Here is a 19,996-nt window from a genome sequence, read left to right as displayed (position 1 = left end):
GGTGAAGAAAACAAACTCCACCCGGAGCTATGAAGAGAGGGTTAAGAAACAAGACTCAGGATTTGGTGAAATCCTCAATGAGATCTGTGTGCTGAATGTGCAATGGATAAATGACAAGGATAGGAGGCCCAACCAGCTGAGAAGAAGAGATTTGAGCCCCCAAGCTAGAGAGTGGCTGGACTTGGTGAGAAGGTCTCTAATTCCCACATCCAACACTTCAGATGTAACTAAAGAGAGAGCTGTGCTCATATACAGCATAATAAGAGGAGAAAATGTCAATGTTGGGGAGTTGATTACCAACAACATCAACAAAGTGCTGAAAAGCACCAAAGATAGCTCAAGGTTGGCATTCTCCAGCATCATCCAAAGGCTGTGTGATGAAGCAGGGGTGGAGAAAATTATTGATGAAGTGCTAGTGGAACAAGACAAGCCCATAACTTTCAAGAAGATGGCCAAAGTAGTAGCTATCCACCCACTTGAGAGAAGAAGGGGGCCTAGAGTTCATGGCCATGTGCCACAAGAGCAACAACAATAAGAGGAAGAAGCTGAAGAGAAACCACATTTCCTAGCACTCCAACCACCACCATACCAACAATACCAACAATTTCATGAAGGTTTTAACTGGGAACAACTGTAAGGAGACGTACACCAAATGAAGGGAGACCTACATCATCTGAGAGAAGATGTCAACCAACTCAAGGATAATCAACAAAAGCAATGAGACCAAGTGAATGAGAACATACAACAACTCCAAGGGAGTTTGGAGGACATGAGGAAGGAACAGCAAGAACAGTTCGACTAGGGAGAGATGCAAAGTGCACTCAACAAAATAGTGGAGCAGAACAAATGGCAACAGAGGAACCTTGCTGAGTTCAAAAATCTTTATGATGCCAGAACCATTTCAAGGAGGCAATATGATATCAACACACAAGCGAAGCTAAATCACTTGTGTAATGCTCTGGCTTCTTTAAACCCTGGATACCTAACATTCATGCAAGGAATGGAGGAGTTGAGTGCAAGACAAGAAGAAATTTTGGCCAAGTACAAGGAGGATGAAAGAAACTACATGAGGAGGCTAGGATTTTGGAAGCCCAAAGACACAAAGGCACAAGAGGGATCCTCTAAGAAGGATGATGAAGACTCCCACCCTCCAAGAAGAAAGACAAAGGAAAAGGGCCAATGAACTGAAGCTGCTCAAGGTTGTTAAGTCCCATGGTTGACACTCTCTAAATTCTGAATTCTGTTTAGGTTTGTCTTTATGTTTTGATTTTTATTTAAGAATAAATAGCAATGCTAAGATAGTTTCTATTTAATGCTTAGTTTTTTTTATGTACTGAAGTCTTTTATGAGTCTTTTGAATTACAAGAGAATGCAATGTTATTTTAAGTCTTTTCAACATCAATAAAATAATAGTTTGCTTTCATAAGAGTCACTGTGAGCTGTTACAAAAACAAGAGTAAAAGAGACTATGACCAAGAAAGGCTGACGAGAGTAAAAGAGACTATGACCAAGAAAGGCTGACGATCGAATTTCTGCCAGTAAAGAAATTCACAAATATAATCGCGTTGTAAGTATAGTTTCTAAACCAACAGAGAATCCTTTCGTACAAAAGTTTGGTTGTCACAAGTAACAAAACCCAAAAAATTTATAACCGAAGTATTTAAACCTCGGGTAGTCTCTCAAGGAATTGCAGGAAAGTATGATTTATTATTGGTTATGGAAAAGTATATTTTGGGTTTTGAATAATGAACAAGTAATTTAAATGACAAGAAAAATAAATTAATAATTAGAAAATCTCTTGGCAAGGTATGAGAACTGGAAATCCCATCTTAGTTATCCTTATCAGGTGTGATGAGAATTGTTTATTGCTCTCACTTAGTTAACCATTACTAAATAAAGGAAAGTCAAGTGGACTAATCAATTTGATTCCTCAAGTTCTAGTCAACTCCTGTGGAAAGACTAGCTTTAGAGGGATCCAAATCAATCAGCAAATTCCAATTTTCAATCAACAGTTGAGTTTGACAACTTAAGTGTCACCAATTACTCAACCAAAGTGATACGCGGAAAACTTATCTCGCAACAAATTCCTTCGGCAAGTGTACCGAATTCGTCGTCAAGTAAAAACTCACAATAGAGTGAGGTCGAATCCCACAGAGATTGATTGATCAAGCAACTTTAATTAAAGAATGTTCTAGTTGAGCGAATCAGAATTTGAGTTGAGAATTGCAGAAAATTAAATGGCGGGAAAGTAAATGGCAGAAACAGTAAATGCTGGAAATAAAGAGCTGAATGTAAATGGCAGAAAGTAAATTGCAGAATCTTAAATAGGAATGGGGCAATTTCTCATAAAAGTAAATGGCAGAAATTAAAGAGAATGGGTAAGATCAGAAATGGGGAGTTCATTGGGCTCAGGAGATGTTGCATTCTCCGAATCAAGTTCATTTTCATCTCTTCCTCAATCAATGCATTCATTGATCTCCTTGGCAATCTAAAGTAATTGAATTACAATTCCTTATAATTCAAACTCTCAAATCTTGATCAATAGCCAATTCCTTGGTCAATTGCTCATGAGAAGAGATGAAGTATGGTCACTGATTACACCACATGCATTTCCCAAATCAAGTGTTGGAAGGATTATAGTCACATATCCATCCACACCCAATTTGGTCCAGCATGAGAAAGCATTTCTAGCATGATCCCTTCATTCCTCTTTCAAGGTTCAGAAGAGATCCAAGTATGAATAGCTTCTTTTCTAAGATAACTACCCAATTGGATGAAGATTGAAAGCTTTCTATTAAAATCAAGAGAAAAGATAGAAGAAGGAGAATGAAAACTAAAATTGATCCATCAAATTACAACAGAGCTCCCTAACCCAATGAAAGGGGTTTAGTTGTTCATAGCTTTGGAAAATGAAAACAAAGATGGAGAATACATGCTGAAAGTAAACTAGAAGTGCAGAGAAAGTAAAATACAGAGAGTAGTTCTATGCCCAAAGGCTCCCCAAAGTTTTCCGCTCCCCACTAATTCAAAGCTACACCTATATATACTACTCTTCTGATCTTCTAGTTGGCTCTTCAAGTCTTGGGTATGGGCCTTTGGATCCTGAGTTTGAAGCAATTATCTTCATCATTGGGCTTAGCTTTTCTTGCAGAGAGAAAGTGTGAAGTAGGCAGGGACTTTTAGCTCAGGATGTTAGTGGTGTTAACGTTAAGTGAAAGTGTGGGTTCGAGAACGTTAGTGACAATCACCTTTTTCACTAACGTTGCTCACCCAAGTATGAGCCACGTTAACCTCAACGTTAGTGGCACAAACGTTGCCACTAACGTTGCCTCTTGGTCCTTCGCACACGTTATTGGGACTTACCTTTCCCAATAACGTTGATAAGCCTCCCTCTTCCCTACGTTAGAGTCCACGTTAACTTAGTTAACGTGGCTCTTAACGTAAGCTTGCCAATCCTTCGAGAACGTTAGTGACACTTACCTTTGTCACTAACGTTCCAATGTGCCCCTCTTTCTCACGTTAGAGTCCACGTTAACTAAGTTAACGTGGCTTCTAACATAGTCATGCTAGCCATCTCCAACGTTAGTGACAAAGGTGAGTGTCACTAACGTTGGCTCATTACCTCTTTATCCACGTTAGCTTCCACGTTAACTAAGTTAACGTGGGAGTTAACGTTGCTCATGGTGGCTCTTGGTGGTTCACCCCAACGTTAGTGACAAAGGAAAGTGTCACTAACGTTGGCGACCAATTGCTCTCTCCACGTTAGCTTCCACGTTAACTAAGTTAACGTGGGAGTTAACGTGGCTTATGGAAGCTTGGCCAACGTTAGTGACAAAGGTGAATGTCACGAACATTGGCTTCCCTTTTGCTTCTTAACATTAGAAGCCACGTTAACTAAGTTAACGTGGCAACTAACGTGGCCAATTATGAGCTTGGTCCAACGTTAGTGACAAAGGGGAGTGTCACTAACGTTGGCCTTATTGTCTTCTTCCACGTTAGAGTTCACGTTAACTAAGTTAACATGACTCTTAACGTGGGCTATGATGGCTTCAAGGGCGTTATTGGCGATTACTTTTCTCATTAACTTTGCAAGTTAACTCCCATTCCACGTTAGAGGTCACGTTAGTTCGATTAACGTGGCTGCTAACGTGGTTCTTCCTTGCTTCTTTTGTCCTGAAATCAAGCAATAAAGTGCATCAAAGTTCTAATCCAAGTCATGGGAAATGCAACATCCAATTTGTCATTAAATTCATGCAAAATCCTCATGAAATCATGTAAAGTGCACAATATATGCTTGAATCAAGATGTAAGTGAATATCTACACAAAAAGAGCTTATTTTCTAAGAAAATGCATTAAACTACCCTAAAAACAGAAAAGAAAAGGTCAGTAAAACTGGCCAAAATGCCCTGGCATCACAACACCAAACTTAAAGCTTGTTTGTCCCTAAGCAAGTACTGGAACAAGAGAATGATGAATGGAATGCCAAGAGAAATGAGTCATTCTTGTGGAAGTCATGTTTCTGGTTTTATGGTGGTTTCATGCATAGCAACTTAGGTTCATTCCTTCACTGGCTTTTAGACCTTTATCATGTCTTAGAATACTCACTGTGATTGCATCCCATGAGACTTTTATTCATTGATCCTTTTGTTGTCATTTCAGGGCTTATTTGTGTTCTTAGGCTAAGTGCTCTGTAAGGGGGCAACTCTTTAAAATAAGCTTTCAGCCAACACTCCCGAACCAGTTGGTTCAAGGTGCTAGGTGTTGAAGCACCCCTAAGGACTTACTTCCTCAAGTCTCTCCCTTATACATACACACCACAGGCACATGGTTTGTTTATTTTCTTTCCTTGAGGTCTTGGTGTCCAGCACCTCTTTGGGTTACTAAATGTTCTGTAGCAAAGATTGCTCTTGATAGTGGACTTTCAGCTGATAATCCCGGGTTAGTTAACCCAAGTTACCAAGTGATAAAGCACCCCTGAGAGCTTAGTAATCCAAGCAGATCCTTGGTACAGGAACACCACAGACACATCCCTCAAGACTCAAACCCTTGGTGCCTAGCCTCTTTTCTTGCTATTTTTCTTTTATTCTTCAACTTTGATTGTTCTTTCCCTTTTTCTTATTAGGATCTTGTTATTTAGCTAGTCTCATGGGTATGTTCAAAGCATAGTATTCATGACAGATAGTTGTCTTCCCACCTTGTGGTTGAACCAACTTAGCTAACTTATGACCACACCACAAACTCAGGAACTTACTCCATAGTATGAACTCCACTCTGGTCTTTTATAAAACACTCATTCTCTTTTCATTTGATTCAAAAGGGGACAAGCATACAAATAAGCACGGTGAAGATGTAGCAATGACATTCAGACTAGCCAACACAGCCCTAATCAACAAAAAGTTTAAGAGACAGAATTGAAAAAGGTTCAAACTATCATGGAAGGATGTTCTATCTCATACAAGATCTTCTTTATTTAAAGCATAAAAAAAATAGATGGACCAAAGAAGGAACTCCACCACCTTTTACTCATGTGGATGCCCATGCTCTCCTCCTTGCTTGTCCTCTTTGTGTCCTTTTGCATTTCCTCGCACCCGTGCCAATCTTGCTTGCTTCCAATCCTCAAGTGCCTTCCTCACTGATTCATGACTCTCTTCCACCCTTTGTCTTTCTTCTCGTGCTAATTCATCCCTTATTTCTTCATACCTTGCGATTCCTAGATGCAATATAGGCAGCTATCCTACTAAGTATCCGAGCCTGGCTTGAGTGTTTATATAATGCCCAGTCTCACTCATGTAAACTCCTTCTGCGAATGCCCTTTGCTCGTCCAATAGTTCTGCCTGTTCTATTTGTCTTCGATGCATCTCATGTATGTGTGCACCTTGATGTGCTTGGATGTTGATTAGCTTCTGGATAAATCCTTGTTGTTCATTTTGCCTTTGTTCTATCCTTTGGAATGTTTCACTCCATTGTTGTCCTTGACTCAGTTGCTGCTCCATCATTTGCTTTTGCCACTCCCCTTGTTGAGTCATCCATCTTAAGAGTGATTCCTCTTGCTGCCCCATCATCTGTAGTTGAAGCTCTTTCTGTGCTCCTTGGCTTTCCAAATATTGTCTGGGACAGGCCATCAATGGCTTCCTGTAGTTGGTGCATATCCAAAGTGGTTGCTTAATGGACGGTTGGGGTTGTGTATGGAGAAAGGACAAGGATCATCACTTTATGATGGAGATTGTTCGGTCTTCAAGGGTCCCATTCTTTTCAATATTGCATGGCAATATTTTCCAATGCGTTCCCTTTTGAGAACAAGTGTGTAATCCCTCTTCATGAAGTGGCCGAACCTTCTTCATTTAATTGTCCAATCAATTCTCTCCAATGCTCCTTTCCTTTTCCTTATAAAAATAAAATAAAATAATCAATATCATAAAAAAAAGATTTAAACTTTACGGCTAGAATAATAAGGAAAAAGAATTAGATTATTTATTCATGAATACCAACTAACTAACTAACTGTGCATCCTTATATGCATATTCGTGGCACCTTGGGTGACACCAAACTTAGTTTGGAGCATTGTGATGAAAAAGTCTTTGTTCAAAGCTCCAAGACTAGCATGCTCTGAGTTGCATTCATGCTTTCTTGGCATGCTTTGAACACCAAACTTGTTCTTCACTATATACTGCATAACAAGGATTTCACCAAGTTTTAGTCAAGTTTGGGTTGGAATTCATAAAAATTGACTTATTAACTATTTTCTAAAAGCATATAAAACATGGGTTGCCTCCCATGAAGCGCTTCTTTAGAGTCACTAGCTTGACATTTCGCCTTCATCAGGGAGGTCGATAGTGCTTCAAGTCTTCTCCTCTGGCAGTAGACCTATATCCAGTAGTAGTATCAATGATCTCTACATGTTCCAAGGAGAGAACTCTGTTGATAGCGAAGACCTTAGGTTGCTGAGATGGCACAGTGGGGAGATTAGGGGGGATATCTGGGAAGTAAGCTGAGATTACTTTATCCCTTGGAGAGAAGTCCTCTGTAGGGATCTTTTTGTTCCTCCACCTCCTTGGTACCTTCTTCTTTATTCCTTGTGATGTTGTCTTACTCTTTGTGGCCTCTTCTTCTAAAGGAATTTTGATGTTGTCTTCACATGCCTCTGGTGGTTTAGGTTCCTCCAGCTTTTCCTTGAGCTGTGACAGCTGCTTGTTTCCTTGTCCATCAACCAAGGGAATCTCCGGATGAGCTTGTTGTTCTTCAGTACTCATCTCTTCCTTCAGTATCTCACTGTGATCCTTCCTTGGTTCCTTGTTCTCTTGATCTGCTTCTTGTGAGTGTTTGAAAATAGTGAAGGCGAGCTGTTCATCATGGATCCTCAAAATTAGCTCCCCTCGCTCCACATCTATGAGTGCTCTGGCTGTAGCTAGGAATGGTCTTCCCAATATGATTGGGTGAGTGTGACTCTCTTCCATGTCCAATATGACAAAGTCTGTTGGGCGGAAGTATTTCCCAACCTTTACCAACACATTTTCCACCACTCCTATTGCTTGTTTTTGAGTGTTGTCAGCCAGCCTGATGACTACATCTGTGGGCATTATCTCATTGATCTGCAGCCTCTTCACAAGGGCCAAGGGCATTAAGTTGATGCTTGCTCCCAAATCGCAGAATGCTCTATCAAACATTGTTTCTCCTATGGCACAGGGTATGTGAAAACTCCCTGGGTCCTTTCTTTTTGTAGGCAACTCTGGTTGAATAAGGGCGCTGCACTCCTTGTTCATCACTATAGTTTGGCCTCCCTTGAGTGAGCTTTTCCTGGGAAGCAGTTCCTTCATATACTTTATGTATGCAGGCATTTGTTGGATGGTCTTGATGAATGGTATGTTTACATGCAGAGATGCAAACAAGTCAAGAAATCTTGAGTATATTCTCTTCTCCACAGCACCATTGAGTAGTTGGGGAAAGGGTGCATAGAGTCTCAGCAGCTCTTGTTGTGAGATTTTTGGTTCTTGGTGATCTTTTTCCTTCTCCTCTGCTGAGGTATCTCCAGGTTGTTCTGATGGCTTGTTTGGCTTGTCCTCAGTCTCCTTATCACTTATAGTGACCATCTTGCAATCTTCCCATCTTACTATCTTTGTTTCTCCTCTCGGATTTTTCTCTGTGTCACTTGGGAATCCATCTGTAGGTTTGGGAATCTGCTCAGAGAGATACCCTACTTGAGATTCCAACCTCTTGATGGTGTCTCCCTGGTTTTTAAAATTTGCTCGCACTTCCTCCTTGAACGCCTTGTTGTCTTGAATCTCTTTGCCTATGCCTTCAAGTAGATTCTCAATCCTTGAGAGTCTGTCATCAAATGATGGGTGATTGGGATTAGAAGTGGAAGGATGAGGAATGTTATTTTGGTTTTGATATGGATGTGGAGAGGTGTTGTTATGGTGGTGTTGATATGTTCTCTGTGTGAATTGTTGGTGAGCTGCATTGTTGTTGGGGTTGTGACGTCTCTGATCTTGGCCTTGATCTTGTTGATTCCCCCACCCAAAGTTTGGGTGATTCCTCCATCCAGGGTTGTAGGTCTTGGAGTATGGATCATGGTTTTGCCTAGGTGAATTCCCAATGTAGTTGGCTTGCTCCTGACTACCCTCTGCTTCTTCATTCGTTCCTTCTTGGGTTGCTGATGAAGTGGTGATTGCTGCTACTTGGTTCCTCTCCATCTTCTTGGTAAGGTCAGCCAGCTGCTTGGTAATGAGCTTATTTTGGGCCAGCAGAGCATCTACATTGTTTAGCTCCATCACTCCTCTAGTGTTCCCTCTTTCAGAAGCATAGAAATAGTCATTTTCTGCTACAGTTTCAATGACGTCTATGGCCTCCTCAATGGTCTTCTTCTTGTTCAGAGATCCCCCGGATGAGTGGTCTACTACTTTCTTTGATTCATAAGAAAGGCCTTCATAGAAAATGTGTAGCTGCACCCATTCATTGAACATATCTGATGGACACCTCCTTGTCAGGTCCTTAAACCTCTCCCATGCTTCATATAGAGTCTCACCATCTTGTTGCCTGAAAGTTTGGACCTCAGCTCTCAGCCTGTTGATTCTTTGGGAAGGATAGAATCTGGCTAAAAATTTGTTCACCACATCTTCCCAACTTGTCAAACTCTCCTTTGGAAAAGACTCCAGCCACTTGGCTGCCTTATCCTTGAATGAGAATGGAAATAAGAGCAGTCTATAGGCGTCAGGATGAACACCATTAGACTTCACCGTGTCACATATCCTCAGGAAGGTGATTAGATGTTGATTGGGGTCTTCTTGGATTCCTCCTCCGAATGAACAGTTGTTCTGAACAAGGGTGATGAGCTGCGGTTTTAGTTCAAAATTATTGGCATGGATGGTCGGCTTTTGAATGCTACTTCCACAGTTTCCTGGGTTTGGATTGATGTAAGAGCCTAAAACTCTTCTCTCCTCCCCAGCATGATTTGCTCGACCTTCTCTGCCATGGTTGTGAGCCTCTTCTTCATGATGGTTTTCCATGTTTTCTTCCATGTTTGGTTCAAAGTATTCCTCCTCTTCCTCGGCACCCACTACTCATTTTTCTCTTGTTTCCCTCCTTAATCTAAGGAAGGTCCTCCCAGGTTCTGAATCAAAGGAAGTTGAAGCCCCGCTTCTTCTCCCTGTCACACAACCAACAAAGCACAAGCAAGGAAAATAAATGCAGGAAGTATTTCTGTCAGAATTACTGGTAGTGTGAGTGATGCAATATGTCAAACAGTTAGTGGGTCAGTGAACTGAAATGTAAATAACTAAAAAAAATGAAAAAGTAGGGGGAGGGGAAGAAATTAACTAAAACTGAAAGTAAATTACTCAAACAGAAAATTAAATCAAACAAACTAAAAATTCTCAATCTAGTTATCCTCCAATTTAATCATTGTTGATTCAAAATCAATCCCCGGCAATGGCGCCATAAACTTGATACACGGAAAACTTGTCTCGCAATAAATTCCTTCGGCAAGTGTACCGAATTTGTCGTCAAGTAAAAACTCACAATAGAGTGAGGTCGAATCCCATAGAGATTGATTGATCAAGCAACTTTAATTAAAGAAATATTCTAGTTGAGCAAATCAGAATTTGAGTTGAGAATTACAGAAAATTAAATGGCGGGAAAGTAAATGGCAGAAACAGTAAATGCTGGAAATAAAGAGCTGAATGTAAATGGCAGAAAGTAAATTGCAGAATCTTAAATGGGAATGGGGCAATTGCTCATAAAAGTAAATGGCAGAAATTAAAGAGAATGGGTAAGATCAGAAATGGGGAGTTCATTGGGCTCAAGAGATGTTGCATTCTCCGGATCAAGTTCATTTTCATCTCTTCCTCAATCAATGCATTCATTGATCTCCTTGGCAATCTTAAGTGATTGAATTACAATTCCTTGTAATTCAATCTCTCAAATCTTGATCAATAGCCAATTCCTTGGTCAATTGCTCATGAGAAGAGATGAAGTATGGTCACTGATTACACCACATGCATTTCCCAAATCAAGTGTTGGAAGGATTATAGTCATATATCCATCCACACCCAATTTGGTCCAGCATGAGAAAGTATTTCTAGCATGATCCCTTCATTCCTCTTTCAAGGTTCAGAAGAGATCCAAGTATGAATAGTTTCTTTTCCAAGATAACTACCCAATTGGATGAAGATCAAAAGCTTTCTATTAAAATCAAGAGAAAAGATAGAAGAAGGAGAATGAAAACTAAAATTGATCCATCAAATTATAACAGAGCTCCCTAACCCAATGAAAGGGGTTTAGTTGTTCATAGCTCTGGAAAATGAAAACAAAGATGGAGAATACATGCTGAAAGTAAACTAGAAGTGCAGAGAAATTAAAATACAGAGAGTAGTTCTATGCCCAAAGGCTCCCCAAAGTTTTCCGCTCCCCACTAATTCAAAGCTACACCTATATATACTACTCTTCTGATCTTCTAGTTGGCTCTTCAAGTCTTGGGTATGGGCCTTTGGATCCTGAGTTTGAAGCAATTATCTTCATCATTAGGCTTAGCTTTGCTTGCAGAGAGAAAGTGTGAAGTAGGCAGGGACTTTTAGCTCAGGACGTTAGTGGTGTTAACGTTAAGTGAAAGTGTGGGTTCGAGAACGTTAGTGACAATCACCTTTTTCACTAACATTGCTCACCCAAGTATGAGCCACGTTAACCTCAACATTAATGGCACAAACGTTGCCACTAACGTTGCCTCTTGGTCCTTCGCACACGTTATTGGGACTTACCTTTCCCAATAACGTTGATAAGCCTCCCTCTTCCCTACGTTAGAGTCCACGTTAACTTAGTTAACGTGGCTCTTAACGTAAGCTTGCCAATCCTTCGAGAACGTTAGTGACACTTACCTTTGTCACTAACATTCCAATGTGCCCCTCTTTCTCACGTTAGAGTCCACGTTAACTAAGTTAACATGGCTTCTAACGTAGTTATGCTAGCCATCTCCAACGTTAGTGACAAAGGTGAGTGTCACTAACGTTGGCTCATTACCTCTTTATCCACGTTAGCTTCCATGTTAACTAAGTTAACGTGGGAGTTAACGTTGCTCATGGTGGCTCTTGGTGGTTCACCCCAACGTTAGTGACAAAGGAAAATGTCACTAACGTTCGCGACCAATTGCTCTCTCCACGTTAGTGACAAATTGGAAGCTTGGCCAACGTTATGGAAGCTTGGCCAACGTTAGTGACAAAGGTGAATGTCACGAACGTTGGCTTCCCTTTTGCTTCTTAATGTTAGAAGCCACGTTAACTAAGTTAACGTGGCAACTAACGTGGCCAATTATGAGCTTGGTCCAACCTTAGTTACAAAGGGGAGTGTCACTAACGTTGGCCTTATTGTCTTCTTCCACGTTAGAGTTCACGTTAACTAAGTTAACGTGACTCTTAACGTGGGCTATGATGGCTTCGAGGGCGTTATTGGCGATTACTTTTCTCATTAACTTTGCAAGTTCACTCCCATTCCACGTTAGAGGTCACGTTAGTTAGATTAACGTGGCTGCTAACGTGGTTCTTCCTTGCTTCTTTTGTCCTGAAATCAAGCAATAAAGTGCATCAAAGTTCTAATCCAAGTCATGGGAAATGCAACATCCAATTTGTCATTAAATTCCTGCAAAATCCTCATAAAATCATGTAAAGTGCATAATGTATGCTTGAATCAAGATGTAAGTGAATATCTACCCAAAAGGAGCTTATTTTCTAAGAAAATGCATGAAACTACCCTAAAAATTGTAAAGAAAAGGTCAGTGAAATTGGCCGAAATGCCCTGGCATCACAAAGCCAAAAGAGAAAATTCCAAATTATTTATATCATAAATAAAAGATAGCAATCATAAATCTGAAATACCTCAAATTATATTAAATAGAAAATCAAATTAAACATAGGAATCCATAATCCAAATTAGAAAGATAAAAAATTAAAGTAATAGAATAAATAAAAGTAGAAGAGAAATTAAATTAAAAGAACATTGAACCTGGAATGAAGAAGAAGAAATCCTAAATCCTAAAACCTAAGAGAGAGGAGAGAGCCTCTTTCTCTAAAAACTACATCTAAAACCTAAAATTGTGAATTATGAATGTTGTCTTGTTGAATGAATAGATTCTCCCACTTTATAGCCTCTAATCTATATTTTCTGCACCAAAAACTGGGCCAGAAACAGCCAAGAAATCGCTGGGGGCAGATTCTGATCCGTACAGGATGCTGGTTTTTCTGCAGAACGACGCGTCCGCGTGATTCACGCGTGCGCGTCATTTTTCTGTATGTCTACTATAGCAAATTATATAGCATTTTAAAGTCCCAGATGTTAGCTTTCCAACGCAACTGGAACCGCATCATTTGGACCTTTGTAGCTCAAGTTATGACTGTTTGAGTGCGAAGAGGTCAGGCTGGATAGCTTAACAAATTTCTTCAACTTCTTGTATTCCTTCCACTTTTGCATGCTTCCTTTCCATCCTCTAAGCCATTCCTGCCCTATATACTCTGAAATCACTTAACACATATCAAGGCATCGAATGGTATAAAGGGAAATTAATTTTTGGTAATTTAAAGGCTTGGGAAGCAAGTTTCCTAATTATAGAACAAAATTAGGAAGGAAAATGTAAAACCATGCAATTAGTATGAATAAGTGTGCAAAGACTTGATAAAAACAACTCAATTGTGCACAAGATAAACCATAAAATAGTGGTTTATCAATCTCCCCACACTTAAACATTAGTATGTCCTCATGCTAAGCTCAAGAGAAGCTATAAAGGAGTGAAGAGGAATGGTAGAATGTATGAAATGCAACCTATCTATATGAATACAACTACATGCTAAGATGTTTATACCTACTTGGTTAAAAGTAAATAAGCTCTTCAAGACAAACATAAATTAGATTTCACTAATTCAAATTATACAATAAAAGACAAGTAAACTTGTAAGAAGATAGCTCATGAAAGCAGGGAACATAGAATCAAGCATTGAACCCTTACTGGTAGTGTATATGCACTCTAATCTCTCAAGTGTCTAGGGTCAATCACTCTACTCTTCTCTAGTCATGCTTTCTAAAACTTTGTCCTTCATCTAACCAATCAACAAATATCTAGTATATCAATGCAATCATCATGAGGTCTTTTCAAGGTTGTAATGGGGCTAAGGTAAGGGTGAGGATATATGTATGGCCAAGTGAGCTAAAATATGAATCTTTGACTAACCTACGTTCTCACCTAACATACACATACTCTATGTAATTCTAAATTCATGCCTAGCTACCCATAATTCCCACTTTTGTATCACATACTCATGTACAAAATTTTTTTATCACATATGCATTGACCTTAACTCAGCAATGGGGTAATTTTGTCCCCTTATTTATTTACTTATTTATTGAATATTTTTGGATTTTTTTCTTTTTTCTCTCTCTTTTTTTATATTTTTATTTTTTTATTATTATTATTATTTTAATTTTTAAATAGAAAAATAAACATAACTTATCAATGTACATGGATTTTTAATTTTTCTGGTCTCACATGAGTAGGTACCCAAATTCTCAATATTTTGTCAAAGTAAAAATATAACACATTCCCTTATTAACCCATGTTCCCATGGTTCCCCACACTTAATTATTACACAATCTCTATCTTAAGCTAACCAAAGATTCAATTGGGATATTTAATTGTTTTTCCGTGTAAGGCTAGTGATGTGGTAAAATATAGAACAAATGAGGATTAAAAGGCTCAAAGTGGCTAACAAGGGTGATTTAAAAGGGTAGGCTTATTTGGGATAAGTGAGCAAAAACCAGTGATGGCCTCAATCATATGCAAGCATGTAAATACACTAAATAGTGGACATATAGAATGGAACAAAGCAAGGATTGCAATCATAGGGAAGAAAACACACAAGAATAAAAATTTATGGTTAAATAATGTAACCATATAAATAAGCTCAAAATCTCACAGGTTGTGTGTTCTTAGCTATAATTCATGTTCCAATTTACAATCTTCAAACAAGTTTTAACACAAAAAAATTTAATTTAAATTAGTGAAATACTATAAAGTCTTAAAAAGAAACTCATTACTTTAACCAAGCAGTGGTAAAATAGGCACAAAATCAAGAAAATATGCAGTCAAACATGTAAATGCAACAATGAAATAATAAAGAAAATAAGACATTGGTGTTGGAAAGAAACTAACTAACCTGTGGAGATCGGTATCAACCTCCCCACACTTAAAGATTGCACCATCATCGGTGCATGCTAAGATGTGCAAGTGGACGGGCTACTACAACTGATGCTTTTCTCCAAAAATTGTGCAAATGGACTTGTTTGTCGCCCCATATAAAAGGTTTCTGTTTTCCTTCCTCGGTGGCCATCCTGAAAGAAGAGGAAAAAGAAGAAAAGTAACCCAAAAACAAAGATAGAAAGCAAATAAAATGTGGTTGGGTTAATGCCAAATAGTGGGGGTCTCAATTACATGGTAGCTACAACATGTACATGAGAAAGCAATAGAAGCACATGGCATACCAATGGTGCAAAATTTGCAACAATGAGGGGGAATGTGTGGGTAATGCAAAGTAGTATAAGTGCATATCAATGCAAATGGAATGCAAGTATCATAAAAGAATAGCATTGACTTATGAATAATAATACCCAATCAGAATAAAACAAGTCATGAAGTACCAGAATAATTCAAGAAAAGATGCAACAGTTGAATAAGAAAATTTTAACACCAATGGAAAATAATAAATTTAGAAAAGAAAATAAAAATATGCACAAAATTAAAATGTAATGAGTGAAAGTATGCAAATAAATTAAGTAAAATAGAATGAAGGTGAAGAAGGATGAGAAGTTAAAGAGATAAAGAAGTAGAAAGTAAGAAAGGAGGAAGAAAGAAGGAAAAGGATAGAAGAAAAAGGTAAGAATTTAGAAACGGGGCGCGACGTGTACGTGTGCATCACGAGTACGCGTGAAAACTGAGTTGGCAGTTCGATGCGTAAGTTTCGCCCACGCATACGCGTGGGATGATTTTGTGCCTCTAGCACAGTGCCAGGTTGACAAACCCCAATTTGACGGTTTATCTTGTATTGAATTTAGGGGATTTTATCACCTTTTACCCACATTTATTCAATGAAATAGCATGGTTTTGTATATTCTCCTTTAATTGTGCTTGAATGTGAAAACATGCTTTTTAGGACTCAAAATAGCTAAATTTAATTCACCTTGATTCTATTAGATGCCTTGATATGTTTGTTAAGTGATTTAAGGTTTAGGAGGCAAAGATTGGATCAAGGGAATGAAGAAAGAAAGCATGAAAAATTGGAGAACTCATGAAGAAATGGAAGAACCGGAAAGCTGTCAAGCCGACCTCTTCGCACTTAATCGGCCATAACTTGAGCTACAGAGGTCCAAATGATGCGGTTCTAGTTGGGTTGGAAAGCTAACATCCGGGGCTTCGAAACGATATAAGATTTGCTATGGTTGAACCGGGCATGGTGACGCGTACGCGCATAGTACGCGCACGCGCCGTTGCTGCCACCTGGTTCACTTAAAACAAAACGTGGCCAGCGAATTCTAAAGCCTTGTGGGCCCAATCCAACTCATTTCTGATGCTATTTAAGCCAAGGATTGAAGGGGGAATGAGGATACTTTTCATACTTTAGATGTTAGTTACCAATTAGTTTAGTTTAGCTTTGTAGTTAGTTTCTAGAGAGAGAAGCTCTCTCTTCTCTCTAGGATTAGGATTAGATTAGTTCTTAGATCTAGATCTATTTCTTCTTATTCTCTCTTCTAATTTTCGTTTCTCTCCTCTATTGCACTTGTAGGATTCTTCTTCTAATGTAATTCCTTTGTTTGTAGTTTGTGAATTCTCTTTTGTAGATCTACATTTCTCCTTCAATGCAATTGGTAAGTTCTTTGTTGTTTCATGATTGATTTAGTTTTCTATTGTGGACCTCTTGCCTTTGTAGTTAGATCTCTCTTTAATTCTTGCAAATTTATGTGTTCACTTGTATTGCACTCTATGTTTTTGATGAAATGTCTCTTATAGCTATTAGTTAGATTTTGTTCCTCTTGGCCTAGGTAGAGTAATTAGTGACACTTGAGTTATCTAATTCCTTTGTTGATTGATAATTGGAGAGATTGCTAATTGGTTTGGAGTGCACTAAAGCTAGTCTTTCCTTGGGAGTTGGCTAGGACTTGTGGCTCAAGTCAATTCATCCACTTGACTTTCCTTTCTTTAGTAAGGGTTAACTAAGTGGTAGCAATGAACAATTCTCATCACAATTGAGAAGGATAACTAGGATAGGACTTCTAGTTCTCATATCTTGCCAAGAGCTTTGTTAGTTGTTAGTTTATTTTCTTTGCCATTTATATTTCTTGTCCAAAAGCTTAAAAACCCCAAATATAATTCACAACCAATAACAAGACACTTCATTACAATTCCTAGGGAGAACGACCCGAGGTTCCAATACTTCGGTTTATAAATTTAGGGGTTTGTTACTTGTGACAAACAATCTTTTGTATGAAAGGATTATTGCTTGGTTTAGAAACTATACTTGCAACGAGAATTCATTTGTGAATTCTATACCACCATCAAAAATCCATTCGTCAAAATGGCGCCGTTGCCGGGGAGTTGCAATGGTGTTATGTTATTGGTTATTGTACATATGTGAATAGTGTGAATATCTTGCTTTTTGCTTTATTTGCTAGTTGTAGAATTTTGTTTCTTTTGTTTTCTATTAGCTTTTGTTTTTATTTTATCTTTTCACCATGAATTCTCATTTTGGCTATGAGTGTGATTACAACTATGTTGTAGGTGATGGGAGCTACAATGAAGATGTGTGTCAAGGATGGGATAACCAAAGGTGGGAGGAGCCATATGCATATGATCAATCCTCATGGCAACAACCTCCACCAATGCACTATGAAGAAGAGCCATTCTATGATGCATACCAACCCAATGGCTATGGTGAATCTCCTTGTGACTTTCAAGAACCACCACCATATGCCTATGAGTCATATCCTCAACATGAACCTCAACCACACTCACAAGCCTATTTTCACCAAATACCTCCATATGACCCTAATTCTTATCCACCATACCAACCACCTTATGAGCCATATGAACCATACATGGAACCACCACCATTCCAACATCAATATTTTCAAGAGCCACCTCCTCCACATTATTACCAAGATGAACCACCTCCAATATATGAAAATTTTCAACCACAAGATGAATACTACTTTCCACCACAACCTCCCATGGAAGAATACTCATATCCATTGATCCAAGAGCCACATGATCCTAATCATACTATCCAAGAGGAACAAGAGTCAAGGAATCATCTCAAGGAAGCATTGGATCAATTTCAAGCAACCATGGAGTGTGTTGTGCAACAAGTGGAAAGAATGGAAAACATAGAACCACCACAACTCTACCAAGAAGAACCACCTTCCTACTATGAACCTTCCCCCCAATTTAATGAACCCTTCCACCCACCCCAATCTCTAATGGATAACATCCTTGGTGTTCTTATTCAAGGGCAAGAAGAGATGAAAAGGGATGTGCAAAATTTCATGGCCACCTTGGATACGGTAACAAATCAATTAGCCTCCCAATGCTTGAACACTCAAGGAACTCCCATGGCTACATATGGAGAATCAAATGAAGAACATAGCATGAAGGAGAGATTGGAAACTCCGGTGGGAAATGAGGAAAGTTGCTTTGTATTGGAACAATTGGAGGAAGCTTTAATTGTTGAAGACAAGGAAGAAGTGGTAGAAGACTTAGGAGATGCGGAGCTTCCATGGGAACATAGAGTTGAAGAAAACCCCTCCAAGATGATTGAAATTGATGCTAGGGAGGAAAGTGCACACCTTCCAAGGCATATTCCATATAAAGACTTGGATGGGATAGAGCAAGGACTGAGTTCCCATGGCAATAAAGAGCAAGCATCAAGTCCTAGTAGTGGAGAATCCTTTGAACTTGAAGAACCTTCTCCCGGTGCATTTGAAAAGGTTGTGGAGGTAAACTCCTTTCACCCTCCCAATTATAGTTTGATTAAGGGAAAAGGCCTAGATAGTTTGATTATTAATGAACAAAGGATTGAATTAGAGAAATCTTGTGAAGAGGTGGAAGTCCCTAGAAATAGAAGAACGGGGGTTGGTTACGCTTTGTCAAGATGTTTGGGAGTATCTTTGCCTAGGTTGTCATCTACCCCTTCACTTGAGTGGGTAAAATTCATTTCTATTAGCTTTATTGTCCCACTTGAGTATGGCTTGCTTGAAACGGATGGTCAACTTAGGATGCTTTGTGGGATGAAGCGTAAGCGAAAGATGTTTCGTGGTTGGCGTTGCAAATCAAGGCTCATTTTGGTTGATACTTCAAGAGTTGAATACAAAGGTGGGAATAGTGCTCAAATAGATGGGTCTAGGAGGATTGTTGGCCACTATATAGCGAATTCACCTTACTCACCACCCGGTTGGACTAATAATGATGATCAACCTCAAGACGGGTATGAAAACAAAGTGTGGGATCCCGGATTACAAGAAGAGGATCAACTTTGGGAGCCCCAAGCTTGTGAAGAACTCCATCAAGACTTGGCTCAATCCATGAAGAATCTTGGGGCACAATGGAGAACCAAGCATTGGTGGGAGTTCCAAGATGAATACAAGCACAAACCACCTTGATGAGGAGCTCCCCATAAGTCCAACTTAAGGACAATAAACAAAAGTGCTAGGTGGGAGACAACCCACCATGGTAAAATCCTTTTATTTTCTCTTTTGTATATATTGGTAGAATTAGTTTAATTTCATGTTTTGTTTAGTTAGTTGAGTATGTTTGGTAGTTTAAGTATGTTAAATAAGGTTTTATGGTGTTTTGGTAGCTGTTTGGAGGTTTGGAATGCTTGGATTGGTGCAAAAACATAGAAAAAAATTTTGAAAAACAGAGCACCATCCACGCGTACGCGTACATGGCGCGTACGCGCACTTACAGCATTTCCGACCATCCACGCGCACGCGCCATGCGTGCGTACGCGTGGATTGAGAAGTTCCAACCTCCATACATTTTCCAAAGAGTTGTGCCTGCGCCACGCCAACGTTGTGCCTTTCGCACAAACCAACTCGCGCGTACGCGCACATGACGCGTACACGCCACTCTCGAAATAAGCCAACGACGCGCGCGCGCCATGCGTGCGTGCGCGTGGATGCCCTTTCTTCCATCCATTTCTTTTCTTCTCCTCCTTCCATTTCTCCCTTTTTCCTTTCTTCTTCCCTCCTCCTACCCCTCATCCAACACTTCCAAACACCATTGACAACCATTTATTTTAGTTAACAAATTAGTTAGTTAGTTAGTTGATTAGTTAGTTTTAGTTTAGTTTTCATTTTATTTTCTCTCTTTTCATCATAAGTGTTGGAGTATTGACTTTGTTTACTATACATTGCTATATCCCTTATTGCCTAAATGCTATTTTAGCATGAATGTTTTTAGATAATCTTTGTTGG

The 19,996-nt window shown here is 39.2% G+C and overlaps 1 protein-coding gene and 1 pseudogene across 1 annotated transcript; both read left to right on the top strand.

The window, feature by feature from the left end:
* Positions 1 to 8,961: 8,961 nt before the first annotated feature.
* On the top strand, positions 8,962 to 9,063 carry LOC148564584 (small nucleolar RNA R71; annotated as a pseudogene).
* An 8,194-nt stretch (positions 9,064 to 17,257) lies between these two features.
* Positions 17,258 to 19,180, top strand: LOC148564583 (uncharacterized). Its single transcript, XM_088487058.1, has one exon. It carries the CDS (start codon positions 17,258 to 17,260, stop codon positions 19,178 to 19,180), a length of 1,923 nt encoding a protein of 640 aa, XP_088343184.1.
* The last annotated feature ends 816 nt before the right edge of the window (positions 19,181 to 19,996 follow it).

The sequence above is a fragment of the Arachis ipaensis genome, chromosome B5 (assembly GCF_059453495.1).
Source record: "Arachis ipaensis isolate K30076 ecotype BB chromosome B5, ASM5945349v1, whole genome shotgun sequence".
NCBI lineage: Eukaryota > Viridiplantae > Streptophyta > Magnoliopsida > Fabales > Fabaceae > Arachis > Arachis ipaensis.
This window is presented reverse-complemented; position numbering and strand designations above follow the sequence as displayed.